The sequence below is a fragment of the Diorhabda carinulata genome, chromosome 9 (assembly GCF_026250575.1).
Source record: "Diorhabda carinulata isolate Delta chromosome 9, icDioCari1.1, whole genome shotgun sequence".
Classification (NCBI taxonomy): Eukaryota; Metazoa; Arthropoda; class Insecta; order Coleoptera; family Chrysomelidae; genus Diorhabda; species Diorhabda carinulata.
In genome coordinates this window covers 23,135,089-23,156,608 of record NC_079468.1, presented here as the reverse complement: position 1 = coordinate 23,156,608, position 21,520 = coordinate 23,135,089, and the positions used below count along the sequence as shown (strand labels likewise).

The 21,520-nt window shown below is 35.4% G+C and overlaps 1 protein-coding gene across 1 annotated transcript in view; it reads right to left on the bottom strand.

Annotated features, from left to right (window-relative positions):
* Positions 1-21,520, bottom strand: part of LOC130897753 (fibronectin type-III domain-containing protein 3A) — a 116,530-nt gene that overhangs the window by 90,349 nt on the left and 4,661 nt on the right. The window contains exon 2 of the mRNA XM_057806636.1: positions 20,968-21,395. Coding sequence (XP_057662619.1) covers positions 20,968-21,361 — 394 coding nt within the window. The 5' untranslated portion in view covers positions 21,362-21,395. The remainder of the gene's footprint in view (positions 1-20,967; positions 21,396-21,520) is intronic.

Genomic DNA, 21,520 nt, shown 5'->3' with positions numbered 1-21,520 from the left:
CGACCCCTTATTGACCGATATCTGAAAGCAGTTTGAATATATGGAAAAGCAAATGTTTTACTACAGAAAACATCCGAGGTCCAGAGAAAAGCTTCTACATCTGGAACTTTGTGTTGTATTCTACGTCTTTTGGGATTTTTATTCAAAATAATAGACAAAAGGCAAGTTCCCGACTAGAATTTTGTTATATATGCAGTGAATATACACCTAAAAACCAAAAAAGGCTAACTGGTCAAAGAAGTTTGAACGGGATGAAGAAGAAGGAATAAATAAAGAGATAGATACAGAGAGATTGCTTTATTGTCTAAAAATTATTACAAAAACAAACATAAAAATAACTAAATAAAGATACAAATAAAATAAAAGTCGTATATAAGTCAATAGTAAACATTAAACTAATTTGCAGCATGTCCGGAATTAAATATTATTAGAATAGAAATCGTTTACACAGTAGAAGGTACATTCCAGTAAATATTCCCTCAAATTATTGCGGAATGCGTGCAAAGATGGTATCGATTCGATTTCAATTGGCAAATGATTGCGCATTTTTTTCAATTGTAAAATATTGAGCCTTCAACTAATTCTGAACGTTGAGTTGGCAGGTGAAACAGACAATAAATCAAATGACGATTATAGCACGAGATAGTAAAAAATATAAGAAATGGGTACTTTATACCAACACCACCACCACCACCACGAAATTTGCGAAATATCAATAATAAAAGTGTCCCCGGATGGGGTGGAAGAATATTTTACATAAAAAAATGGCTAAGTTAGGTTAGGTTAAAGAGTGATAAAATTTTTATTACCACGAGTAGTGAGGGTATGAGCGATTGGAGGAATAATTTAAGGGAAGTTTGTACGAACTCGTTGCTCCGAAATAAAAGGAAGATCGGGGGACCCGGCATCACTGTGGAGAGCGCGAGTTTATGTGGAGATCTAGGTAAATAAAAATCCAAGAAGGAAATATAGGGATGGAAATATATTGATTAAGTTTCTTTGTATTTTTCCAGGTATAAAAATGTCGATTCTTTTGAGCAGATTTTCAAAGATATCCAAGAAATGGATTATAAATACATTTCCAACGCTCTAGAGAGGACAAAAGGAAAAAGAAGAAGATGTTGTCTGTATTCATTATTTTTGTTACTTCCAATGATATAAATCTACCCCGTATATAATCATGAAAGTATCTGTATTTTCAGTTACGTAAGCTACATGAATAAGTTTAATGTTCTCCAACAGACGGCCATTTTTTATTATTTTCCACGAACTTTAATAACGTGTATTTAATGCGCTTTGATTGATATCAATTCGTGAGTAATAAGAAACAGTAGCGACTCGTCGAATTATCATTTTTTCCACGACTATACTCAATCGATCGAGTAGCTACGTAAGTTGGAAATTTCGAACGTACTAAGGCCCGTTTCATACGTATGCGGTTCCGTTCGGATTCGGTTGGTTGTAACCGGAAACGAACGGAACATTGTCGCGCATACACGGTTTATATCATTTTCTATTTTTTTCCTGGTCTATTCAGACTCGGAATTAACGAAGAGGGAGTAAGTCAACTAAACCATTTGATGAAGTGCGTGTGAAGTTAAGGGTCCAGATTCAACGCCAAAATACATTTATAAAAGTAAATTATAAAATAGAAATACCTGGGAGCAGCACTGTTAAATAAAAAATGGAGAGCGGACGGATCTAAATAAAAAATTAACCAAATAAAGTGAAGCCCTAAAGGATCATGAAATAAAATGTTAAACTCAAAAGAATATACCAAAAAGGCTGAAGAAACAAAACTGTTATATGGAAAAAAACTATCGAGGAAAATTTTTGGGGGATCAAAAACAAATGAAAGACCTTGAAGAAGGATAACTGACCAAAAACTGGAAGGTTTGTATAAATACTCACCAATAACATGATAAATAGAAGTTGGTTGCGGCAAACTAAAAGGATACCGAGAAAAAGATTTGCAAAAAGGACTATTGAAGAAGAGAAAAGGAGGTACAAAAACGAGGGGGATGTAGTTTTGAAGGATATTAAAGTGAATAATCAACGATGGGAACCCTGTAAACCTTCATTTCAAGTAGCGCCACTGCTTGATATAGTCGAGTAAAGCCAGTGATCTTATTATTAATATTAATGCTTGAATTATGGGTTACAAGATTGTTTTTATAAGGCTGTAAGGCTGGTGATTTAATTTATCGTATAAATATTTTCGTTTCAATAAATTACGATCATCCCAAAAGCTAATTTTTACACGATTCGGTGATTGCTTTTAAAAAATTTTCAAATTTAAAAAATCCATCTTTATATTTTTCCAGTAGAATTCTAGCAACCAACAGAAAATTCCGATCTTTTCTACTGGAATGTTTAGATTTGTATCGATCTCAAAAACTTATAAGTTTGTTCGAACCTGCTAGTCTGGACAGTTCTTGGAAGAGTTTATAGATATATTTATATCGAAAAGACCGTCCAGGAAGCGGTTCCTATTGCGCAGAATCGTCACCGTACCAAGGACGGTTTTTTGATGGGTTGGAACGAACCTTGTAACTAACTACGTCATTATGTTCATTAACGAAGTCTACTGTGACGAAGTGACCTCCTATATGACAAGATTTTAATCTTCTTGATAAATTTCTTCAATTTTTCTCTTCTTTATAGTTTTTTCTAGATAAATCTTCATTTCAGATTTCTGGTACTAGATTATCCAATCGTATGTATGTATGGATTTGATGTTTCGTATACACTGCGACCCAAAGGATCTATTAAGTCCACTTATCTTGCTGCGATACATCAATCCATGTCACATTTTATACTTTTTAAATTACCGGACATCTTTGTCTTCTATTTCAGAAGCTCCCAAGTGTAGTGCTCTGGAGTTCCTTAGTGATTCAAACTTCGAGAGAATGTGGAGGTTTCGTCCTTTGTGCACGCCGCATTATCTGCTAGGTCTAGCGTCTTCAGGTGTTTATCGAGACGACTGTGTCCCAATAGAACTCCTGTTAGTATTCGTAGGTTGATATATCCAGCAGATCTACTCTGGTTATAGTTATCCAGAGGAATCTTTGCAGGTCGCGGCACCTGTAGGTTGTCCCAATAATTGGTTTTGCTTCGGTTCGGATCCCATGAAGGGCTATTTGACTCTAAGACAGGATAATGATCTGCTATTTACGTTAGTTCCTCTGTAGATCCTCTGTAGGTGCGCTGGTCAGACTTTCAGAGTGTTTTGGTACACTCCTATTCCAGATCCGTCCGTATACCATTTAATGGTGTTTCTGTTCATTTCTTGTATGGTTTTTCCCCAAGCTAAACTTTTTCGATGCAACGTCCTGTAGCATGACACAGGGTTTGTTATTATTTAGAAACGGGTTTTCTTTGATGGGTTTCCGTCTCTGTACATTCTAATCGGATGAATAATTGTTCGAAAATTTCCCTTTTCATGGAATCGACGTTTGCTCCCAAGCTCTTGTAGTGAAACTTTCTAAAAGTTAAAATTCGCAGAGAAGAAAGTTTTCGATCGAACAAAGAGGCTTTTTGCGCTTTTTTTTTTAAGGAAAAATCTCAGGAAGCGTGTAGCGAGCTATGAAATAAGCGTTCAATTCCTGTACAGCTGTAGATGTGTTGAAACGAAAGATTTTTGGGGTATTGTTAGGAAAACGTTGATCAAAACAAACCAAACTTTGATTCTATCGAATCCAGCGACCAAATTACCTCAAACGACACGAATTTACGTAAATCGACATCAATAGACATCATAAGATGTCAATTAGCTTCAATGGACGTCAATTCATGTCATTTTGGATTGTTTTTTATCTCATAAATCAATTATTATGAGAAATAATGAGAAAAAAATTTTTAAAAATTGAGACCGCGACGATTTTTTCTATAATCATTTTCATTTTTCAATGTAGTTTCCTTTTGAGTTTAAATCGGATATCCTAGTTTAAAAAAAAACGTTTCGATACCAAGGGTACCGTCTTCAGAGACGAAATCATCGAATTAATACTATTTCAATTACAGATTACTGAATAAAATTTAATTTATTTAATGTTCAATTACGATTTACTGTATAAATAAATCCACACTTTACAAGTTACGATTTTTTTTTTGTCTATTTGCAGTCATACTTTTACGGTATGCGACATGATGATTTCATATTTTGATTAGGTAGCTTTCACTGTTCGTATCCTTCCGAGGTTTTTCGGATTCGCCATTCACTGAAATCGTGAAAAAATACGTGTACCAGGGTTGTGTGATAAGTTTCCGATTTCCACTTTTATATCGCAATAGTCTAAAACCGCCATTAAATATTTTTACTTTTTCTCTGTCGATGGATGCGTTCAAATAACACAGACGGTAGAGGAGTTACACATTGAGTACGGCGGTTTTTTCCTGTTTCCCAAACTTGAAGCGTGAAAAAAAACATCTTCGTTTTATATATATTCATATAATCTCTGGTTGACGATATAACTGCATCCGAACTGACGCAGTAGATTTCGATTCACATTCTACGAAGTGGTCCATCGTCATAGATATTCCGAGTACGATTGGAATGTCCCGCAAACATGCATTTACACGTTAAAAAGAGAAAAAATAATCTGAGTTTATTCGTATCAGATAAAGAAAGAGAAATAGTTGACTTGTACAAAGAATATTGGTCGAGAACAGGACCGGCTTATCATTTTGTTATGTTTGTCCAGCTTGAGTTACAAAATATTATGAAAGAAAGCTAGAGAATTGGGGCTGCCCAATAATTTTATAGGTTATGTAGATAAGGATCGATCGTTATCAATGGAAGATCAGTTGACGGGTTATTTTATTTGTCTATGGTTCTTTGAACTTTCGAAATTTATTCCCCTTTCTTTTCAATCTATACCATTGGTTGCCAAGCTTTTTTGTTACAAAATTATGCTGGATCCGGTGGACCTCTTGCATTACTACCAATTTCCAAATGGAACGAAAACTTTTTTCGACAAGATATGACGAGAAAGTCGGGAACTCACTATCGAAACCAAATAAACTTTCGTGAATTCCCGGTTACGATTGTGTACCCCCGTTTTTTGTCACGCTCAACGTAGACCCCCCGTCGAGTCTCCCGTGGACAACTTTGGGAATCACAGATCCATAACGTTTCTTTTAAGAAATAATAAAAATCGAACGATTCCCGGCCGGATCTGCTTGAATCGATCGATTATTGTGTATAAGGTACATACTTGCAGATAGATCGGGTACGACTAACGGTACCAACAGAATTAACGACGAGAAGTATGTCAACATTCTTTCGCGAAAAACTGTGGTAAGAAAGCGTCATCGAAGAGTGTAAGTGACGTATATCAATCAAAGATAGCGTTTTTGATAATAATTTTAATATAAGTATTTAGTGAGGTAAAAAAAATCAATTTTCTACGTGATTATGAATGTAAATGGGACATTCTGAAATAGAAATTGATAACGCTAAAGTATTCGTGAAAGAATGCATTCACAGATCATTTTTTTCCATCTTCTTGGTATTAAATTTATTGCTGGAATATCCGTCCGTCGAAAATAGATTTTAATCATAAATTTAAACCTCTTCAAGAGCAACTCAATCACTCCAACGCTTCTCTAACTTCTCGATGACGTTCTTGTAGAAATTACTGAAGCCATAACCTTCCCAGTTGACTGTTGTGTCTTTGGACGCTTCGAACGTGGTTATTTTGATCCAGGAATGAATCGATGGATCCATTGTCGCAAAAAATCTGATTTATTACATGTAAACATAACCAAACACTGCTCTGAATCATCAGGACGTTGTTGTTTTTGATCGACTGTAAGTAAACACTTTAAAAAAAAGCTTTTTCAATGCTTTTATGATTCCAAAATCGAATCGACTAATAGATGTTCTTTCCTTTTTACTACTGGGAATAGGAAAAGTTGTGTGTGACTGTATGATCATCATGTTTGCATAGAGCTAGTTGCAACCTTTGGGAATGAACTTGGTTAAAGGTCCTGGTAGTCTAGTTGCTCAGAAAACCAATTTTCCACGGCTTCATTTCTGAAGCAAATCGATTTAAAACATATGAAAATCTGAGGAAACGTCATATGAGACGTTAGAAGGGTGTTCCATGATTTCTTTGAGGGTCATATTGGGCAACATCTCACGGTATTTTCCTTTTTGGTTGGATCTGATACCGATTCCGCCGCTTCCTATCTTAGTTTTAAAACGAAAAGCTTCAGTTCCACTGGATTTTCAATATCAAGTACCATACTAGATAGGATCGCTAGAAAAAGTGAGAAGACAAGTTTTTTTAAGCATGCTAAACCCTTATTGACTAGAAGTGATTCTACAGACAGAATAACTCTTCGACATATCCGCAATTTCCTATTTTTTTCACTAGTTGAAGAAGATTTCCAAAAATCCGATTAGAGATTCGGTTCCAATTCCGAAGGTTGTCTGGAAAGACCAAAAAAAAACAAGACATAATTATTTTTCTTTTCCAACATGGTCTCCTCTTGAATCTATACACTTTTCCATAGAAATCGATATTTCTTCTTCAAGCTGAACGTTCGAAAACAGGAAAAAGTCTCTGTGGGTCAGATCTGATGAATACGTCGCTTGCAATTATTATAAGACAAATTCGTTGTTTTGATATGAAATTTTTGAATGCTCTAAACGTTCGTCGTCAGTCAAATTGATACAGACGCGTTTCAATTCAGTTGTACAGACAGACGGCTGCTTAATTTTTTCCTTTCTTCACAACTCACTTATACGATGGTCAAATATCGTCAAAAATCGTCCAAACCCGCTGAAATTTGAGTGAGAATTTTGCTATAAAACTACAGAGTTGGAATTTTCTACTTTCGTCACTTCTCCAGATGCTTTTTTCGCAAGAATCTTTCGTCTTCCGATCCGGAATATAGAGTGTACCAGAATTTCGTTTGAGGTGAATATTCGGTACAATAAGTTGTCTTCTTTATCTTCATACCAGTCCAACATCCAGTACAATCACCTCGACCACCAGTCGAAGCCGGAAACTTTACAGAGCAATTCGAAATTTGGTACTTGTAGGACGATGCTTGTAACAAACTTCTTTCAAATACACCGTATATAAAATTAAGATTCATTGACACTACGATTTGATTTTCTTCCATCACGAAATTGATATAATTATATGATATTTTTAGCACTCCTTTCGTTCGCGAAAGGAACGTTTAATCAGCATGAACTTTTAAAAGTTTCTTACGTAAATTGTATAGGATGTAATAATACTAATCAATTTCAAAAAGCGACTGTGATTATCAAATAATAGTACGGTGGTGATTGATTATAAAAACCGTTAATATTAACCAAAACCATAAACAACTTTCTATGCGAAATTAACATTTGTAAATTAAAATAACTAAAGGCCATTCTACACGAGCGACATAACGCGACGAATTGATCGTGGGAAAATTTTTCCCATTCTACACGAGCCGGCTATTTTAGGCTATCGGCGAAACACCTCAGGTAAATTTACAGTAGCAGAATGAATAATCTGCATTTAGTCTATTTCAACTTAACACTTGGAGATGAAGACAACTCATGGGTTCCCCATAAAGCGTCTCGCACCCGTGTATAAGAATTGCGTCTTTGGAAGGCAGGAAAAACAAAGCAAATGCCTTTTGGAATCCCTATAATATAGCAAAACCCGCTAAATCATGTAAGCGACTGGTTTTTTGTATGGTCAAGACCAAACTATAGCAATACGACATGTGCCAAACCAAATCTATCTACACCTGACATAAATCTGAGAAAGAGGTCGGTTCATCAGAGGATGAATTTGCTCCAAGAAGACGCAATCAACCACAGCTGTTTACCCAAGAAAAATTAAATGATTTGGTTAGAGTTTTGAGTTCAAAATTGAACTAAATACCTTAGCCCCAGGTATATTCTTTTTATGGCATCTAGAAAAGGTATTCAGTTGGAATATTCCTGGTCAAATTCAATATTTTTAAATCATGGAGTTTAAGATGAGTTGTTTTACCAATACGCTTCAAAATGATATGCCTTTTGCTAGTAGTGCTCCTAATAAACGCCGGAAACAAAAATTGTGGCCTAAACGACAAAATTTTGTACTTGGTATGAAAAACATTCTTCATGAACCGTTGACTGGCCCTTAGAAGATTATGCTGCACATAAAGCTTCATCAACAAAAAGGCTCCAGCTTTCCCCGCATTACCTCAAAAAATCAAAGCAGGAAATTTTCTGGAAGACACAAATCAGAAAGAAAAATTGGCTTTAAAAAAGTTATGGGCGGTTTTCTGGGTAACGGTGAAGAACTCGAGTAAAAAAGATTCCAATCTTGACTATTTCCTTAAGAACCTACGGAATTGCAATGAAGAGAAGACATAAAAGAAATGGAAACGGTATTCAGGTGGGTGGAATGAAAATTCGATGGCTGATTACTGCTGGAATCTCAAAAACTATTGTCGGGACGCTTCAGCGATGTGCAGGAATACTGAATACACTGCCCACACCACCACTACACCTCCACTCACAATTACACTGTCTGACACGCGTTTCGATAATCAAGTTATCGTCTTCAGAGACAGTTTACCTTAAGTCTCTGAAGAATATGAATATCACTAACGGTTCCAGATTTTAGATACTTATGGCGTAAACAACATTCCAGAAATTTTCATCAGTCATCTGTAAAAGAATTTTCATATGCGGGGTGGTGTTATTCAAGATTTAAATACGACCCACGAAATATCGAAGATTGTTTATAATTTCGACGTAATATCTTATCATTCGTGTCATATAATCATTATTTGGAGGTCAATTAGTTATCAAGTAACGCTGATGTTGAAAAATTTTATTTTTTTGTGGAATGTCAGTGAACCTAAATATAGCAACACGCTTGCTTAATAAGTAAATAAAATATCTTTCGACTGTACCACGTGTGGGATACAAAAATCCATCAATAAGAAAAAAAGACATTAATATTCCTATCCAGCATAACTTCATAAAATGATTTCAACGTTGCTTGAAAGATTGTTACAACGAGGTTTTCGTATAATCAATGGGAAACATTAAATTGTTCTTGAAAGGTGTATCCTCAAAAAGAGCAAATGCAAGATAAAAACCTTTGGAGGAAAGGATCTATCAGCTCAGTACATCATGGTGATTGGATATTATAGAGGAAAAGAAGCCTCTCGATCTTCACAGATGACTCGGTAACAAGAAATAGAGCAGATATGCGTCTCAAGACTTTTGGTGAAGCACGATCAATCTAGGTCTAGGTTGTCCTCAACAATCTAACCTAAACTCTTCGGAAACTAAACCCAAAAGTGCCCGTTTATGACTTATGCATCCCTCCACGCTTTGGAGTCGGTTCATCACGTGCAATCCACTAGGCTCAATATCGATTGGACTCCATTGTGAAATTATAGAGTCACGTTTCATTCATTGTCACTTTTCGGTTTATTACGATTGGACAAATCGTTTTTGGTCGATTGAGAGCTCGATATATTTCTAGTCGCATCTTTCTCAATCAACTTCACTTAACGGTTATCCGCCATCTATATGTCAGCTTACGAACTATCAACCAAAAGCACAAGAAAAAAACAGATCTACATCTACTGCAACAGCTGAAAATATCTAGAGCCATTCATGGTGGTGGTTATCATCTATAGAGTGGTGAAAAACTTTATCGGGCAGCTTGATAAGGTCTTTTGATAGTTTGGTATCCATCCAAGTTAATGAAATTTCCGTACCGGATGGTTTCATCGAAAATTTATTTGAAAAAACAGATCCTACTGGAAACCATCGGAATGCAACACACCAAAACTCCTTTAGAGAGTCGTTCAAGGTACTGGGAGACAGTTTTTGGATTAAGATTGATCATCTTCTTGGTTATTGGTCACTGGTATAAGGAAAAGCCTCTCAAATAAGATATTGAATGTCTGTGAGGCTAAATTGAGGATATTTCACTCCATGTATGTTGGACGGTGCTTTTCTCTGGAAATAGTACAGGAAAACACATCGAAATCAAAGATATATATATTGCAACCCGTCTAAATGAGAAAATATTTGCAATAATATAATAATCGTAACGTAACCTTTATTTTATCAAGGATTTCTACTCTCCAGTAAATGAAGATGTAAAAAAACTTTATTACCGCAATGCAAAAAATATTAATTGCGAACAACATACTAAACGAATTTATTTGAAGAGATTATTGAGCCATTATGACTTAAAACAAATCAACGAACGTTAATTTACGACATATATAATTAACAAATACATTATCGTTGGTAAAAATCAATCGGGTAATAAATTATTTTGCTTATTTTAGCGTATACAACATGAAAGTTGATTATTAGAGAAACACGAATAAAACAATTTCCTTTTCTATTAAGATTATTCGAAATAACTGGATGAAAAGTTAATAGATTTGGTGATAATGTCAATTCAAGATGACTGAGGTCCATTGCATCCTATGCTTTCCTCTTATAGTTTCTTTCTAAACATCTCCAACCCATTTCTGGTATTTTTTGTAGAAAATTTACAGTGTCACATATCAGGAAGACGTTTCTTGAGTAACAGATTCCAAGGTTTACATTCCTCCTAAAGAAAGAGTCCCGATAAATTGACATCTGCAGGAAAGCTCGGCGTTTTTCAATCGCGTCTGCCTGTGGAGTACTTCTAGCAGATAATCTTCTAGATGGGATTATTTTGGACAACTCGAATGAGCATCTGCTGTGGTAGTATCATTAAACGATCTTTCTCTTCTTCCTCTTTCAACAGAACCAGGTCCTGGTCAATCCTGTACGTTTTGCCGTCTTCCCGAGAAGTTGAACTCCAGCTCTCGTACCACCTTTTTGGTGGTCTGCCTACAGGTCCGCGTCTGTTCTGACATTCTTTCGACGTGATCCCTCCAGAATCTTTTTCGTGCCCTGACCCATCTCGCCATATCCCGGACGCCCAATTCTTCCCTTATCTCATCACTCTTTATTCGGTCCCTGAGGGTGACTTCCTTGATGTCTGGGCTCTGGTTTCTGAGGCATATGTGAGAATAAGTTTGCTATAATCTTTTGGTTAACTCTGGACTATCTATAGATGTCTGTATGGTAGGAACTGAGCTTCTGATGTGGAAACAATATTACAAAGAAGAAGACGTATTTGAGCTTTGCAGAAGATTTGCTGATGATACAGCTCTTCGGTTTTAAAGAAGACTCCAAAAGAGTACAATACATATTTCTGATAATTTGGTTCAAATGAAACCAAATCTGGAGCAGTAGTCTCAGCCTTATGGGTCTATACTGCGTTAAACTCTATCAGATCACTTCGAACACGTGAATATGAATGTGTAAACTCCACTTTGAGCACTTTGTGCGTAAAGAAACATACTTTAAGCGGTCATGCGAAGAGAAAATTATTATTAAGGTCTTCGTAGCGTGGTAGTTAGGTCACAAGGCTCAAATGCGGGAGGTCCCAGGTTCAAGTCGTGCTGATACCAATTTTTATTTATCTTTCCTTGAAACGTACATAACTTGAGTTAGGATAAAGAAAATTCTCGACAAAGACATTTAAATCGTTTTTATCTTAAAATATAGATTTAATTATTGCGTAAAAAAATCCAAACTCAATTATTAACAATTTGGTTTCGACTAAAATAAAATACTTTGAATCGTTTGACAAAGAATTGGGTTATGACGCCATTTTTTCATGATGCAATGTATGTAATTGCTTTATACTTTAACATTTACGGTTTATTAAAATGCTTGTTGCATAGATGCAATTATTATAAATCGATTTGACAAAAGCTGTATAAATAGGTTATTGATTTCTAGTATGGCAAATAAAAGTCTCGACAAGATGACGGTGTGTCTATTGAATATCAAAGTCGTACAAAAATCTCTTTTTCGGAAGGTGTATATCCACAAATTTATTTGCCAAATCGGAAACACGACCCGATAAAAAATCGGGTGAACGGGGTGATTCTGAGCGGTGTTATGCCCATTTTGAGGAATCTGGTGGTAGTCGTTGTAGAAGCTGCATCTGCAGACACTGATGCAGTGGAAAGATATCCAGAAGAATTTGCAAATCTTGTGGCTGATCGAATCAAGACAAAACCGCACCGTTTTGGAAGAAAATGTCAGTTGTATTCATTTTTTGAAAGTAATCTGGATTTAGGGCAAAAAAAGAGATTATGATCATCACCTGGATCACTACTGGCATTCATCTTAGCTCAAAATCCAAGAGAAAACTTCTCCATCTTCACCAAAACTACAAAGCTTCCCTTGACAATTCCCTCATCCGCGTTAGATAAAATCCACTTTCTTACATTTTTTACATTCAAGAAGAGCCTGAATTTTTTGTTATTAAAGCCCCATATGGATTGTAATGATGTTTTCCAGGTTCCTTTTTAAACACATCGCTTAGAAAGGTTCCAGTATCTCGAATCGAATTCAAGTTTTCATGAAAGCTGTATGAAAGTCGGATCAAGACTAAAACGGATGCGAACCAACATAATTGAAGACAAAAAACAAGTTAATAAGTAGGGGTTATAAAAGATGCAAACCACCAAGATTGATCAAAAAGTCTATGAGCAAAACACAAGGATCAGCATACAAACACCTAAAGAAAAAGGAGAAAGAGTTTGAGGTTAACTATATAACGAGGAAAATTCATTAGTCAGGAAGATGATCAATAATGGAATAATGGAGATAGTTCCATAGGGAAAGCGGATGGGTTTGAGATTCAGACACTTTTGTCTGAATCTCAATTGCAACAATTTTTTGACAAAAAGCATTTCTTTCTCTCTCTGTGTGTGTCTGTCTGACTCAAAGTAAAACAAAATAATGAGATTCGGAAAGAAAATGTCAAGTTGGAAAGGTGAAAAGTTTGCCGAAATACTGAGACTAACAAGAAACGAAGTAAACAAAAATTGAGACGTACGAAAAGAAAGATAATCAGAATGATAACGGAACCAGTAAAAAGGGGAATATAGGATAAGAACTAACCTAGAAATTACTGACGAACTCAGCGGTGAAGATATTGTAAAAAAAAATGAAAGCTCAGCGAGTTAAGTGGTTGCAGGGAAGCATTCAATGTTATGGAATGCCGGCGGTAAAAAAAACGGCAGGCCTAGGACAAAAGGGGTTGAAAGAAGTAGAAGATGACCTGTGGAGAGTAGGGGTTATAAACAAGGTGTAGACTGATCCACCCCAATAAGGGGATCTAGAGATAATGTTGGCAGCGCAACCCCATTATTATTATTGTAGGGTTCGGACTTATCAGTTTCTAGTTGATAAATGATAAATAATTGTTTTGATTTCTAATTGAGCAAAATAATCTACCCCTACCTTGTGATATCCGATATACCGAATCTTTGAATCCCTTTGAACAAATAATTTTTTTTTTTTTTTAATTTACTATAACACTTTTGATGTTTTCGCGTACACGACTCTGTTCTACTGCATTCTCATTAAGTATTATCAAATGGTTGTTACGGAAAAAAATGTACACTTTTAAATGTAGTAATTTCTTGCCCAATGTCGTATTAATTATTTATTCCCGTTAATAATTGAATTGAAAAAAAAATAATGTTACAGACCTACCTCAACAATAATTATGTACGTAAAATCTCGAGAACGATCTTCTAAATACTATGAGAAATATGATTTTCACACAATAATTATGAAAAAAAAATTATATCAACCTACATTGTTTATTTCTCGAGGGAAATACAATAAAAAATTTACTTAATACACTTTCAAAATATTATGAAAATGCTATTGAAAAATTGGCCGTCATCTTCCACGGCACTCATAATTATAAAATTCAGTAAACATCTAACAGACCGTCAGTCCGCGTGGACTCATCATTTCCATAAATGCATTTCTATTGGCCGAAGCTGTCGGTAGACGTATGTACACAATTTCTTTGAAATATTCCTTTCAGACAGTCTGCGATAAGCAGTGACGTGGCTAGGTGAGATTTATTTAATTGCATTTTAAATATATTCGAATGTTTAAAAAAAGGATCTGATATTGCTATCATAATAAGAAGCATTTGGGTTTGCTGTGGATCATACTAAGAACCGAAAAACATGTAAAGAAAAACTGAAATCAATTGACGAAGCTACTGAAAATTTTATACGTAGGACAAGGTACAAAAGATACCCGATTATCTAGATACCAATTTAGAAACGTTGCGTCAAGTTTTAAACAAAAAAAAAACTGAATAACCGAATCGTGAAAGATAGTACGATGACGACAAGATTATTTGCGAGGTTCTAATAGACGATTGGGGTACAAAAAGGGCTCAGTGCACGTCTGGTATCCTGTTTAAACCAAACTCCTGGTACATTTTACTCGTCTATTCACGGATTACAATTTAATATTTGTTAATATTATTATTTAAACACAAAATTAGAGTTTCTTTAACCTTTTCAATACCACTGGTAACAATCTATTGAATATTAAATGATAGCGAGTTTTTCGAACGAAATTGAAAGTACTTTTACTTAGGATCCATCTGAAGTGAGTGATAGATCGCGTTCTAGCATAACATTTTTTTATTCAAATTATATAATATGGAATTTCGAACGCCCCCGTAAAAGTATTAGTTAAAGAACGTACAATGGCTTTGGGAATAATCGACTTTCACTGATACGTTGCGTAACATACAGGTTTCATGTTAGCGAAGGCAAAAACCATATTTCCTGTTTGAGAGGGAAAAAAATCACAATTACCGGCGAAAAACTCTCTCACATCAGACGTAAACAATTGACTCGGAAATTTATATATACATATGGGTTATACAGCCAATTTTATATTACAAGTACGTATCGATACGTTCAACAAGGTTGCTGGTTGTTTGTTTTGTCATTTTTTCTCTCATAGGACTTGTCGGGTTTGACTAATAACACAGTATCGGCTTCTATTTTATATGATTAACCAGTACCGTGAGTCTTAGCCCAAAAATCGAAAGAAAAGTAAAAAAAACTGATTATTTTCTATATACCCTCCTTTATTTCCAAATAATTGTCAAAACGTCTCTCCAAAGCTCTTAGCTCTTAACAAAATTACGAGCAGGGGTTTATCAAAATTTTGGAACTTGTAAAATTTTCAAACGCGAATAACTCGAAAACTAAAAGGATTTCGAAAAAAAGTACCTGAACAAAAAATGTAGAGCACAGAATTTTCTATAAAAAAGGTCTACAATAATTTTTTCGTTAGAGCCACTATTTATAAGTAAGGCTCCCTCAACGCCGAAATGTGTTAAATACGCACGAAACTGCTCTAACTCTTGGAAAACTGCTTCGTTTTCAAAAAATCAAAATGCATCATGATGGTTAAGATCTCTTTTTTCTATTCGGGTGAGCTAGCATAGTTTTCGCCTTTGGAAATTTTCGAAAATCTTGCGAGATTAAGAGGTTTATTTTTTTTGTGAGTCCAAACCCATTTTATAATGGAAATTTGAGGTTAGGGAAAAATTGAAACCATTTTTGTACAAAATTTTGTGCTCCACATTTTGTGTCCCAGCAGTTTGTGTCAAATTCCTCGTAGTTTACGAATTATTCGCGATTCAAAATATTTTTGAGCGTCCAAACCCATTTTATAATGGAAATTTTGAGGTTAGCAAAAAATTGAAACCATTTTTGTACAAAATTTTGTGCTCCACATTTTGTGTCCCAGCAGTTTGTACCGAATTCCTCGTAGTTTTCAAATTATTCGCGATTCAAATTATTTTTAAGCGTTCAAACCCATTTTATAATGGAAATTTTGAGGTTAGGAAAAAATTGAAACCATTTTTGTACACAATGTATGCTCCACATTTTGTGTCTCAACAGTTTGTATCGAATTCCTCGTAGTTTTCAAATTATTCGCGATTCAAATTATTTTTAAGCGTTCAAACCCATTTTATAATGGAAATTTTGAGGTTAGGAAAAAATTGAAACCATTTTTGTACACAATGTATGCTCCACATTTTGTGTCTCAACAGTTTGTATCGAATTCCTCGTAGTTTACGAATTATTCGCGATTCAAAATATTTTTGAGCGTCCAAACCCATTTTATAATGGAAATTTTGAGGTTAGCAAAAAATTGAAACCATTTTTGCACAAAATTTTGTGCTCCACATTTTGTGTCCCAGCAGTTTGTGTCAAATTCCTCGTAGTTTACGAATTATTCGCGATTCAAATTATTTTTGAGCGTCCAAACCCATTTTATAATGGAAATTTTGAGGTTAGGAAAAAATTGAAACCATTTTTGTACACAATGTATGCTCCACATTTTGTGTCTCAGCAGTTTGTATCGAATTCCTCGTAGTTTACGAATTATTCGCGATTCAAAATATTTTTGAGCGTTCAAATCCATTTTATAATGGAAATTTTGAGGTTAGCAAAAAATTGAAACCATTTTTGTACAAAATTTTGTGCTCCACATTTTGTGTCCCAGCAGTTTGTACCGAATTCCTCGTAGTTTTCAAATTATTCGCGATTCAAATTATTTTTAAGCGTTCAAACCCATTTTATAATGGAAATTTTGAGGTTAGGAAAAAATTGAAACCATTTTTGTACACAATGTATGCTCCACATTTTGTGTCTCAGCAGTTTGTATCGAATTCCTCGTAGTTTACGAATTATTCGCGATTCAAAATATTTTTGAGCGTTCAAATCCATTTTATAATGGAAATTTTGAGGTTAGCAAAAAATTGAAACCATTTTTGTACAAAATTTTGTGCTCCACATTTTGTGTCCCAGCAGTTTGTACCGAATTCCTCGTAGTTTTCAAATTATTCGCGATTCAAATTATTTTTAAGCGTTCAAACCCATTTTATAATGGAAATTTTGAGGTTAGGAAAAAATTGAAACCATTTTTGTACACAATGTATGCTCCACATTTTGTGTCTCAGCAGTTTGTATCGAATTCCTCGTAGTTTACGAATTATTCGCGATTCAAAATATTTTTGAGCGTTCAAATCCATTTTATAATGGAAATTTTGAGGTTAGCAAAAAATTGAAACCATTTTTGTACAAAATTTTGTGCTCCACATTTTGTGTCCCAGCAGTTTGTACCGAATTCCTCGTAGTTTTCAAATTATTCGCGATTCAAATTATTTTTAAGCGTTCAAACCCATTTTATAATGGAAATTTTGAGGTTAGCAAAAAATTGAAACCATTTTTGTACAAAATTTTGTGCTCCACATTTTGTGTCCCAGCAGTTTGTACCGAATTCCTCGTAGTTTTCAAATTATTCGCGATTCAAATTATTTTTAAGCGTTCAAACCCATTTTATAATGGAAATTTTGAGGTTAGGAAAAAATTGAAACCATTTTTGTACACAATGTATGCTCCACATTTGTATGCTCCAAAACTAGAAGGATTCCACATCGGAATCCTTCTAGTTTTCGAATTATCCGCAATTCAAAATGTCTTTGGAAACGTGAACCCCTTTTACGTTGAAAATTTTGAGGTTAGGAAAAAATGTTTAAAGACCAATCTGTAGAGAATATTGAGCTGTACACTTGTTGATCCAGCACTTTTTTTCAAATTCCAACTAGATTTTAAGTTACTCGCGTTCCAAAATTTTTCCCACAGAGTTCCAAGTCACAATATTTTTAATATCCGTGCCTGTCAACATCAAGGCAGCGTTGGACTAATACATTAAAACTGCAAAGGGCATCCCGAGTACCAGGTCCACTTCTAAAACCAAATTGAGTATCACTCATACCCTCCTCCGGTTTTCGATGAGTTCTATTGTGTATAACTTTCAAAAATGTCTTCACCGTGTGATTCATTAGTGATATAGTCAGATATTCCTCGAATTTTCGAGCATTTCCCTTCTTGGGGATTGTTTCTGCCTGTTTCATAAATAGTACTAAAAAGATTTGCCAGTATTTGTAATTGGTCTTCCTCAAACAGCTTAAGTAGTTCTTTAGGTCCAGGTGCCTTATTTTTCGTCCAATTTTTGAGTACATGTTTGATTTCTTCTATTGTTATATCTAATCCACTTTTCAAATTACTCGTTGTTGATCTTCCTATTCCGTTACCATCAAAAATTTGTTGTATACTGTCCATCTTCCTAATTTCCTTTAAGTCTATGATTATTTTGCAATCTAAAGAAACTACACGCCTAGAGGCTTATAGTATTTGTGCAGTAGCGGTTTGACACGAACGTGTTTTTTTTCTCGTACCGAAAACCATGAAAACTCCCACTGAGTGCTATAAAATATTGTAAGAGATCTATGGGCACAATTCTTCATCTCGTGCGCTTGTTTTTGAGTGGTGTAAACGCTTTAGTGAGGACACTGAAGATGACCAGCGCCTAGGTCACCCTGTGACTGTTTCAAATCCGGAAACAATGATCAAAATCAACCAAATTGTGCAAGCAGATCGTCGAATGAGCATCTGGATGATTGCCGAGTCTGTAAATCATGACCAAAGGCTGTGCGAAGTTGATGCCAAAAAAATCTGACTCCTGACCAAAAGCTCTCGCGTCAACGGGTCCGCTCAGATTCCTTGGAACGTTGGGAGGTTTAAAAAAAAGATCTGCATTGAAAGGGATCCGATGGAAGCGATATACCAGAGCTTTTCCAAAGAAGACTTCCAGCACTGCTTCGATCAATGGAAAAAAACGTACGGAAAGGTGCGTGACAAGGGGAGGGAGTACATTGAAGGGGCGTATTCGTATGTAGACCCTTTTTTGTAACCAGCTTCCTACTATTTCTCCAACTTTCTTATAAATATTGAAATTTTCTTTCTTATTGTTCGTAGCATCTCTTTGTACTTGTTCTAATCGTCACTTTCAAATGATCTTTCATCAGTGATAGTTCGTTCATCCATTCTTTTCTCCTTTTTTTGCCTGTATTTAATTGTGTTTTATTAATACCAATTGTTATATATTTTCTGATTCTTCGATCTTTTCGATATCTTCTTCAATGTTCTCAGTTGTAGTATAAATAACTATTATTGGTTAATTCAGTACAATTATTTGATAGGAACCTTTGCGAAAACACGCAACGACGCTACTGATTCATACTTATATTCCGGATGAATGAACTCTGCTGATGTGTTGGCAAGAAAAGAAAGAAAGTTATTTTGCATTATTTGTTTGTGGTTTATTATTAAAAATTCAGAACACCATTGTCTGGATCATCGGTTCGCAGGAAAGGAATCTATTATGTAATGTATGCAATGTATGTGTGTATTTGTTCACTTTTTTTTTTAATTATCCGTTATTTGTATTGTAAAGATGCGTTAAAACATAATATTACGTATACGAGGGCGATTCCTGGAATTTTTCAATAACCTTGAGCTTGAATCTGTTGCGCAATGCATCATTATTCTTTTTTTTTTGGTCAAAGATAATATGAAACCCTCGAAAATGTATCAAAAATTACTCGGGATGAAGACACAAGTATATGAATGGTGCCAAGAAGTGGTGACAAACTTGACTCGGATCCGATGAGAACGTCAGCGCTGTAGAAAAAGTCTGAAGCAGTAGTGTACGCGATATGGCTGAAGAAGTGGACATCAGCATAGATAGTATCAAGCAAAATTTCATCCTGATGGGTGCTAAGACTATTTGACAAGCTGGGAAGTTTGTACGCGTCTCCTGCAGCGGTATGAAGAGGAAGGAAAGAATTTATTACAGCGAATATTCACCACAGACGAAACTGAGAGACGTGAAATGGTAAAATATTGACAGACATTATAACTTGGTCATATTTTGCGAAATAATATATATCGTCTATTACAACCCATACTTAAAAGAAAAATTAAACGTTGTGGATTTGGAAGAAAGCAAGACGACTCGTGGCTCAGAAATATTTCAAACTAGATCGGTATAAGAAGAGCTGGTGAACTTTTTTGCTTGGTAAAGGGACTGTATAGCTTCGAATATGGTTAACGCCAACGTCAGAGAGACAGTAGGCCAGTACTAGCTGGCCTGATCAAGAGATGGCGGTAGTTGCTGTATTAGAAAGTATGTAATCTATGCAGCATATGTTCCAAATTTGAAGACACCACGTTGTTCGATCAAACGAAGTGACTACTCTAGAAATTTTGAAGAAAATCCACTGGATGATCGTCCACTGAAAGTAGAAAGCTGTACTGAAGATGGGTGCCGCGTTTGCTCGCATTGGAACAAAAAAAGCGTCGTGGAGATGTTTCCATCGAGTGTCTGGTAAAATTTCCCAGAAATAAAGTTGTTTCATAATCATGAAGGAAGAAACGTGGGTCCATCACTTCCCACTCGAAGCGAAAGAGCAATCGAAACAATGGAGAACCAGTTCCAAAGAAGACAAAGGCCCTTCCATCTGCAGGCAAGGTTATGGCGACGTTTTTTTTGAGATAATTTTCATTGTTGTTTCATCAAGACAATGCACCAGCTCCTATATCCGTTATTTCGATGGCCAAAATTAATGAATTTAAGTTTGAATTGTCACCAGATGCAGCCTTTACGATTAGTTACTGTTCCCAGAAATAATTGCTTAGTTTTCAAAGATATTCCAACAATGAAGAGCTGATGTCTGCAGTTTATGGCTATTTTGAGGAGCTTGACGATTCTTATCTGGTATCGAACTTATTAGGAGATTACGTAGACAATTTTTGTGTTTTCCTATTTCGGGGGATGATCCTCGTAGGTGGAGATTCCCGTACTGAATTCAAATTGAACATTGACAAGTTACGAATACCAACGATGTGTATTGTGGTTATGCTATGCAAAAACCCAAATTTATCAATTAATAAGCAAACAATTTGCTTTATTCGCTTGATAAATCAGAGGTTATTATCGAAAAATTGCTATATAATAACCATGTGACGATATATTGTGTTTAAACCGTAGATGTATTGATTACAACATGCCTCCTCATGGAATATGTTGAGGATGAAAGCGGTACAAACCTCTCAAGAAGTGTTAATAAGTTACAGTAATTTACAGTATTTAAAATATATTTTTCTGTTGAATTAATATAAAATCAAACTTACCTCTCAATATTTCCATATTTTCTCCCATCTGAAAACTAATGGTAACTCCTGGATTAACATGAAACAATACAACGTATTCATTCCCTTGCCCTTGACTAGGCGCCGAATATCCACCACCTCCTGGTATTTGTTGTTGAGGTTCGAACCCCGGTCCGAAATAGAACCTCGCAGGTGTTGTAGCCCCGTTCGCACCCTCCGCGTTCTCCGGCGAATAGGAACAAGGGTGGTAATGGGTGAAATGTTGTAAAGGCGAGTGATGATGATGGTTGAAATGCGGACGATTCTTACGAGGGTAGTGATTCGGTGGGGGATTATTAGACGGTGTGGATGAAGAATGGGGATTTGGTGCAGAATTGGGTTCTGCCATTGGAGGCTCGTCTTTTACTTTCACCATAGGGTTAGTTTATCGCGAAAATGGACCACGGTACCTACGAAAAAATTTTATTATCATTAGAACCGTTGTCTATTTCAATTTCTTGCGATATACTATTGAAAGGCGTTAGTCAAAATGTAAAAGATGCTGGAATATGAATATTCATCATTCATTATACTA